Here is a 9084-nt window from a genome sequence, read left to right as displayed (position 1 = left end):
GCACGTTAACCTCCCTTGGATTGCCAGAAGTCATGACGTCTACTGGACTATTGGAATAGTCACCTGTTTATGAGGCAAAGAAATACACAGAAGAAACAAGATGCAAACAATAGAAGAAACAGACTCTGGCTTTGTGTGCAATAACTTAGATGTGGACAACACATTGGTTATGTCACTGTAAGTATATTCAGTCACGGATGATCACACAAAGAAATCCGTGATCCCAAAAGTGACTCCAAGCAGCGCGACCTTCAATAAGTTATTTCATTGTTTATAAAAACTCTGAGGGATTTAAAATTGAGAGTCTGTTTCTGTGGTCAGTGATTAGATAAATGTTTCTGTAGTCAGTGATTTGATCAATGTTTCTGAGGTCAGGGATTAGGCAGCGTGGTGGCTGACTGGTTAAGCGCTTAGCTTTCAAACCTGGAGTCCTGGATTCGAATCTCGGTGAAGACTGAGATTTTGAATATCGGAATTTTTAGGGCGCCCCAGAGTCCCCCCGATTCTAATGGGTACCTAAGTTAGGGAAAGTAAAGGCGGTTGGTCGTTGTGCTGGCCACATGACACCCAACTCGTTAACCGCTTGCCATAAAAACAGATGAATTAAACAAAATCAGCTTCATAGATTTAAAGCTTCAAAGTCTGAAATGGAAACTACGTAAGTGATAAGAGTAATGTTTCTGAGGTTAGTGATAAGATAGCAATAATGTTTTTTAGGTTAGTGATAAGATAGGAGCAATGTTTCTGAGATTAGTGATAATGTAGGAGCAATGTTTCTGAGGTTATTGATAAGATTGGAGCTTTGTTTCTGAGGTCAATGTTTTCAGCAATGCGTTGTGGTACATGGTTAGCACACTGTTTCTGAGGTCAGCGATTAGCTCACTGTTTCTGAGGTCAGCGATTAGCTCACTGTTTCTGAGGTCAGCGATTAGCTCACTGTTTCTGAGGTCAGCGATTAGCTCACTGTTTCTGAGGTCAATGATTTCAGCTTATCTTTTATAGTAAATGATGTTATGCTATTGTAAACAACGAGACTACACTTTGTCTTTGGTCTTCAATTGGATGTCAGCAGTAGCGTAGCTAGTAGTGTATCACCGGATGCTCACGAGCTATTTTCATTTATCCTTCCTCTTTCCCAATAAACACAAATTCTTCTTCTTCTAGCCAGCTTTTTTTGCTGCTGAGCTGTCAGCTCTTTTGCAGACTGTGCCAAAGAAAAATACTGTGCTGTTTTCTTCAGTTGTTCAGCACTGCCGTACAGGGTGTTGGTTATGTTGGGCTGGAGTGGTAGTAGGGTCTACCTAAGGTTGATTAGGAAGGCGCTTTCAAAGAGGATGTGGTTTACGGTTTCATAAGGGTGGGCGCAGTGTCTACAAAGGGGGAGTTGTGCGGGATTTATTTTATTGAGATGGTAATTTATCAGAGGTGTGTGTCTTGTCCTTAGTTGGAAGATTGCTCTTTGCGGGGGAGGAAGTTAATACTGTCCAGTTTGTTATACATGTTCATTTCTTTGTGTTTCCTGTTGCCCATTTGGTTGAGCCACTCCGCTTTGTGGTTGTTGATTAACATTGACCTTAGGGTGAGGTAGTTAACAGGTCTATCTGGTTGCTCCATAGATGATCCTGCCTTTGAAAGCTTATCTGCCCTTTCATATTGATCTTGATCACATTTTCTGCCATTTAGCCAATGTTTGATGTTAGAGATATTGGTCTATAACTTTTATGGTCTCCTGCTGGTTTATTTGTCTTTAATATGGGTATTATGTTTGCAGTTCTCCATTCCTGTGGTATGTCTCCAGTTCTCCATGTATGGTTGATAAAGTTAAGTATACAGTTTTTGGCCTGTGATCATAGTCCCCGGATCAATTCATTTGTGCATTCATTCATCGAGTGAATAAACCCAAATACAATTGAAAAAAACTTGAAACAATATTTGTTTTTTATTCCTTACATTCAAAAACCTTGACTTTCTATTAGATCTAGAAGCACAAAAACAAAAATATTTTAACTTATAGAAATTAAGAAGTTTGATAACACTTAGACAATCCATTTAGCTGTTAATAATTTAATTGAAATAACTTCTTGGAGATCTTCCTTGACAATGCGCTCAGGCTAAATGACAAAAGGAGTAACTCCTAGAATGTAAAGCGTCTGCTTGGTGTACCTTCAGTTATCTCCCCTGACTTTGATTTTAAACTACTCTCGAGAACGTAAAGAAACTTTAGGAAGTCTTTTCAACAGTTAAGCTGGCAGGGCCGACCTTACGTAGCATCACACAAACACAATGACACGACAAACTATTCTAATATCGTGTTGAGTACTAAAGATATTTGAATAAAAGCGTCACGTGATTCACTCATTAGTTAGTCAAGTATGATGATAAGGGTGAATTACATTAAAAAAATATTTAATCATTTTTTTAAAAATTGAAGCGTCGATTTTATCACATATTGATGACGTCATTTTCATGAGTATTTATTTTGTACAGTAGATGATCTCCCCTTGTTGCTTCGTCATATTTTGTTTATGACGTAGTAGACTATCGTCGTAGATCGTTTGGTTCTTTCTCTCCATCTTGGGCTGTAGAGCCAAGCTGTAGATCTTTGCAGCTCCTGAATTAGACGTGTGTCTTCGTTACTGGATAGACTTAGCGTTGACCCTATTATATATTCTTGGATTATCTTGACCCCTGTTTAGGGTGAGTTTTATTTTCACATTATATAGTTGTTTGTATTTGGATTCGATCGTATTTGTATTTTTATAATTAGATTAGAAGATTAGAAGAATCTATTTTTTTTATCTTTCTATAGGGTCTCAGTTTCAGTCTCAGCATTTAGATCTCAGCTTTAGGCTTCACAACTGAGGGTTTCATCTCTGGTTATCTGTCTGTTGCTTGATTCACGAGTCTGAGGTTCCAGATTCCAGACTACGGGTTGCTGTGTCCAGACCTGGTGATACAGTTTGAAATTGTGAGCTTTGGTGCTACTTTGAACTCTGATATTAGGTGTCGGTGAGCAGTATATACTAGAAGATAATTTGAAATTGTCCTGAAATTTCAACATACAGTTTGATGAGCTGTTTCATGGAGTTGTCGTCTTGAAAGATTGTGTGGTCAATATTACTGAACCTTATAAGTTAAGGTGTTTATAAATTTCATAAAGTATTTAAAATAAAATATATTATACTACACCATATTATATATCTAATGATTTTCATATCATTATCATTATTCAAATACATGGCCGCCGCGAGGGTTGTGGCCGCCTGTGTGCAAAATTAAAAATGCCGCCCCCCCCCCTTTTTTTTTCTCAGATTTTTTTTTATTAGGCCGTAAGACTGAGCTGGGTACTGTTAAAAAAGTGTCCTTTATTTTAAATCCATTTTATGTAGACCATTCCATTATTTCCTTTCATACTCGCACCGCTGTTGTATCCCTATGACTCAGCTATGAACCAAGCACTAGGAACAATTTCGGATTGACGTGCCTTCAGACATCTGACATTTTGGTTCTTTGTGATCAACATTCAGTATACTCACTTAGTCTCCTAAACAACTGATCTCGTTCTGAATACTCACTTAGGCTCCTAAACAACTGATCTCGTTCTGACTACTCGCTTATGCTCCTGTATTTGTGGCGATGAATTTATTACTGATGAGCTGCGGCTGATATATAACAATGAAAAGTGTAAATGATCATGATCTATATATACTATTTCTTGATAACTTGAACTGTTCAACAGTTCTATATGGTCTGGACGTGGATATGTCAACTTGTTTGTTATTGTATGTTAAAACACAATCCAAAAAAAGCTCGAAATACAAAAGCCATTGGCAGTGGAACTTTTTCAACGTTCTGCACACTTTCATGAAAATTATCACAATTGTATTTTGGAGAGATGTGTATTGTATCCACATTCATCTGACATACACGGATTCAGAGTTGCCTACAAATGTATCCAACAAACGAATTCAGCGCTAAATATTTTTCTTGAGTTAAAAACAAAGTAAATAATCTAAAGTACAAGTCACTTAAACAATGACTTGAAATAAAACACATTCCCGGGTGGCGACTGCCCAGATAACAACATTTTAGTTCGAGCCCCCTTTAGAAGCTGGTGCACAGACGAGCGATGGAGGCTTCCACAGTGAGTTTTTTTTTTTAGAATGTAATAATAAAGAAAAGAACATTAATTACAATTTTTAGATTTAAATTTTCATTTACATTAATTTATTACTGTGTATAGAATCCAAATTAACGCAATGAAACTTTACTAAAACGTTTTTTTTTTTTTTTTTTTTTTTTGGGTGGGAATTAGTGTTGCCTACATATTTTTTAAGCGTTGTAAAAAGTTCTTCCCGGAGGCAGAATTGAAGATACGACAGGTTTCCGCTCAAGACGGCAAGGGGTCTGAACATTTTTTTTCAATTAAACACAATCTAGCTCACACAAAAAATAAAGTCTTTTTTCTTTCATGTCTAAAGATCGTCTCACATTGACACTAGGTACGGTAATTTAATCATTGCCACTGCATAACTACCAATCAATCGCTTAACCTCTTCTTACTGCCGCCTAAGAAACACATACACTCCATAACATCTCCTTTTTGTCAGGACGTTGCGCCCTTCCCTTCTACATGAGAGGACCTAGCGCCCTCATCGCAGTGAAAATGTTTTTAAAACTGACTTTTTAAATTGGCGTTATAGATCTACTTACAGTGCGGGCTATTCGATTCAAAAACAAATATTACAAACAACCCGCGAAAATCCAAGACCAAAAATGAGTAGGCGCCTATCGAAAAAAACCCTGGGAATTCCTAGTACGCTGCTCTATTTTCTTAGTCTAGTTTCCAAAATAGTTTCTTAGATACGAATACCGTTTATATTTTCAAAGGATAATGCAATTGTTGGAATTTATATAACATATTTAAAAGTATTTTTTTAATTTAACATTTTTTTTTTTAAAGTAACATTGGAACAATGATTTGGCCGCCCCCAAAAGTCGGCTGCCTGCGTGCAATGCACACATTGCACAATAGGTAGCGGCGGCCCTGTTCATATATCAGTTCATTGTATAAATATAATTGTATTAAATTCATAATTTTTATTTAAATCATCATACACATCGTTTTTTTAGTTTATGTACAACTGGGTGTTTGGTGTGACTGTCGGGCTGAACTTGGGCCTAAAATATATTACAAGTTATAAATTAATTATAATGAACGCACACATTGTAATTTAAAATTACTGTAATATCTAGACACATTAATACTTAATAATAATTTAGTAATTTCAACAAAGACCTGACACATGGGGAGTCATCGAATTGTTACCATAATCAAAGAATTAAAATTAACACAAGAAATAAAATCATTTATTTTCTTTATTTTTCCTTTTTTTTTTTAGTGAGTAAAAATCGAAAATAACAAACTAACTACTCTAGCTATATTCATTTGCTATGAGGTAGAGTTTATTAGTGACAAAGTTGTCTATTGATGCTGAATCAAATATAGTCTTTTCTTTCGAACAACCTATACATTTAAAGTATCACCTATATTACCTCTAGCCCAGTCGAAGTGTTCCCTTGTTCATATATTCCAGCCAGATCACGCTCTTGGAACGTTTATAACTACTGAAATACGCATTTAGATCAGTCTTCTGTCGTTGTTGTTCTAGTTCCTTCACGTTTCATTGTGACACGTTTTCCCTTCATAGTGGAAAGTAGGAAATTTCAAATAAAACAAAAATAAAAAACGCGAGGATACATTACGACATATTTCTGAAAATTAACAAGGTTACAAAGACAGTTTGTGTGGAAACAAATTCAAAATCGGCCCCTGGTCCACCCAGGCAGGTAAAAAGGCAGAAAGAACATCAGTATGAAATTCTATTAAAGGCAAATGACTGGAGAAAGAAGGTTGACAGATCTTGTGTGGTACCACAACGGTCCAGCAGAACAAGGAATAGATAAACGTGAAGGAGAAGTTGAATGTGAACCTGGCCTAACTGATGTCTTATAATGATTATAATTGATCTAATTGTTCTGTAAAGGGTCAATCTCTTATTCATAGTCTCAAGAAAAAAACAAACGACATTTTCGTTAAAAAAAAAAAAAAAAAAATTCACCCCTTCCTTGACTTCAATATTGCTGCACTGTCATATAGTGCGTTCACATGATTATAGTACAAACGTCTTATTAATTGTTGTTTTAAATTATGTTCTACTTATATGCATACTAAATAGATTCTTTCACTTTAAAAATACAAGTAAACATTTTCTTTCGTAAATCTAGTAGCTAGTATGACAGAACTAGGTTAACTTACAAATGTAAAGAAATTTTTTTTTTTACAAAAAATCTAAAACCGTTTGCATAAATGTGTTTAAAATATGGTAAATAGTCATCTCCCTTACTAAATAGCCTCCCGTGTTTGTTACTAGAAATAGTGAATAGTTGTAAAAATGGTGTATTTTTATAAAAAAAAAACTGCTTGTATAGTTGATTTTAAAAATTATTTTTTTTTCGCTTTCAGAAATGAAAAAAGTAGCCGTTGCATCAGGTCTTTGAATGGTCTAAAATAACATGATGTCGGATTTTTTTTTTTTTATATCTTTTCTAGTTTACGAGACCTAAACGGGACGGACTGACAAACAGCCCACACAAAACTAATAGTGTCTATTCCTCTTTCGGGGGCTGCTAAAAATTGTTACTTAACTTCCGATACTGCAAATGACTTGACCACTAATATGTATTAATGAGACACACATAGTTTTTTGTTTTACACTTTTGCTGAAAGGATCGCATAGATGTGTTCTGATGGACTAGGCACTGTTTGACATTTCCCTGTTCATGGCTTTCCCTTGAACTGACATTATTTTCAAACTTTAAGTCCAAAGAGCATCGAACGTTTTCTTAAAACCGGAACTCAGAGAGTAGAAAATGAAAAAGTTAACAGACGCATGAAGAAGATCCAATATGAACATGGCGGTGACGCTCAACATGAAGAGATCGTTTAGCCTCCCCAGGGGTCGAAACTCCGGCTGAAATATCTGCCAGGCATACCACGTGACTCGTGGCACCAGGTTGCCGATGTAGACGACCATGACGACCAGAAGCATCTTCGTGACTCGCTTCTCTCTCTTGGAGAACCTTAGGCAAAGCGTTTCCGTTTTAGGATGAGGGCGATTCCAAACGAGATCTTTCTTTTTATTGGACGAAAACGTGTCACGTGATTTTTGCAGCTGCTTCAGAATGACAACAGAGCTGATGCAAAGTATAATGAAACACAAAGTTGGGTGGAGCATTGACATGATGTTCAGGTATGGATCAACAATCGCGCTGTGTGTGTGGTAGAAACGGCTGTGAACTAATATAATGATGGTGGCGTTGAAGTTCGCGCTGAAGACAGCTTCCAGGTCAAAGTTCAGAAACAGGAAGATGAACATACCATAAACAGAAGCTGCAACCATCGTCAATGTGGTGATCGTGACCTTGTGATTGAAGACAGATCTCATGGTGAAGGGCAGCGTGACACATAGGCACCGCTCAAGCGACACGTAAGCCAACATGGCAAATGTGACGTAGTTTGTTAACACGTTTAGAAATTCCGCATTGGGCGTGGTCAAGTTGCTCCAAGACACGCCGTCAGAGGGCGACACTATCTCAATGAAGCCGTGGATTCGTTTGAAAATCGTCAACAGGCATCTGACCAGGTCGAGAACGGAAATGACCATCATAGATATATTAACGCCTTCCTTCCATCCCTGTTGTCTAAAGACTGCAATTGTTAAAGAATTGGCCACTACACCTACAAGGGAAAGGATCATTAGCAGCCAAACATTTAAAAAATAGTTGACATTTGCCAGCGTTTCGTCAAACTCTGTGACCTTGTCTCCCGGAAGTAAATCTTCACTTTGATTCATTGTGTCCAGAAATGTGCCTTAAAAGGTAAGGCTCAAAGAATGAAGAGTTGATTCAGTCAATTGTTGATATATCAGATCATCAGATGCTTGACTCAACAGTCTGGAGTCCCTTAATCCAGGAGAGAAATGTACAAAGGACACTTCTATTAAAACAAAAACCTGAAAAAAAGAAAAAAAAAAAAAACTCAATCAATATTCTATAAAAATACAGACAAAACAATTACACATGGTTTACTATGTGATTCTAAGTACATACTTCCTTCATTCCGTTACCTATGGCTATCTCCTGGTGGACGCTGACTACCTGGTCATTGACTAGGATCAAAACGTCGTCACCCACACAGCAGGTCACTCATTTCCAGTCAGCTATTGGACCCAAAGGAATGTCAATAGCCGAGACAGTTTGGGGTCAGCATAGTCGCAGGCTCTGTCAGACTGTAGCAAGGTGTACTCATGATTTTCACATGGTTGACACTCAAAGCCTTTCCCGTGTTTAAGTTTAGCGGCAAGGCAACAGACTTACTAATGGTCAGCGTGTTTTATTTTTTATTTTTAAAAAACTATGTGTGTATTTGAAATAATAAATTCGAGCCCCCATGGCCGCCTACGAATTCGTCTTGATATTAATTTGAACTATTATTACTTAATTACTTATGACAAAATCACTTTGTTGGTGTAAGGCCAGCCAAGACGTAAATCCCAGGGTTACCTCCGTCTTGTTTTAATCTTTCTGATTGTCGCAAAAAAAAATTAATTAACTTGCATTTGATTTTATAAGTCTTTATCTTGTTGTCAAAGTTGTCATTGAACCGAGAATATATGTTGTAAAATGGCCAGAGTTTTTTAAAGAATATTTGATAAGATGTCAAATGATATTCAGAGGAAAAGAGGACTTAAATTAATAATAGTTTTTCTATAGCGCTACTTTCATAGTTATATCATGTTCAGGGCGCTATGCTCCAATCTCATTTGTGGACCACGAGGAAGGGGGGGGGGGGGGGAAGTAGCTGGGAGAAGTTTTTCCGTGCTGCCTTTGAAAAACTTTTCTCTTTATATGCCAGGTAAACTTTCTGGAAAGCATCCTTATACACATACATTTTGTTAATTATAAAAGGAAATGAATATTTAAATATATTATTTTACGAACGCAAGGAAGACAATTTTGAAT

At 36.8% G+C, this 9084-nt stretch overlaps 1 protein-coding gene across 1 annotated transcript; it reads right to left on the bottom strand.

The window, feature by feature from the left end:
• Positions 1 to 2845: 2845 nt before the first annotated feature.
• LOC106059410 (uncharacterized) lies at positions 2846 to 7916 on the bottom strand. Its single transcript, XM_056039365.1, has 2 exons — positions 7188 to 7916; positions 2846 to 3046 (listed from the first exon to the last, which is right to left on the bottom strand). Exons 1-2 carry the CDS (start codon positions 7914 to 7916, stop codon positions 2846 to 2848), a joined length of 930 nt encoding a protein of 309 aa, XP_055895340.1.
• Between the last annotated feature and the right edge of the window lie 1168 nt (positions 7917 to 9084).

This window comes from Biomphalaria glabrata, chromosome 8, assembly GCF_947242115.1.
Source record: "Biomphalaria glabrata chromosome 8, xgBioGlab47.1, whole genome shotgun sequence".
NCBI classification, from domain to species: Eukaryota; Metazoa; Mollusca; class Gastropoda; family Planorbidae; genus Biomphalaria; species Biomphalaria glabrata.
The sequence above is the reverse complement of the archived record's forward strand: the minus strand, read 5'-3'. Positions and strand labels throughout refer to the sequence as shown.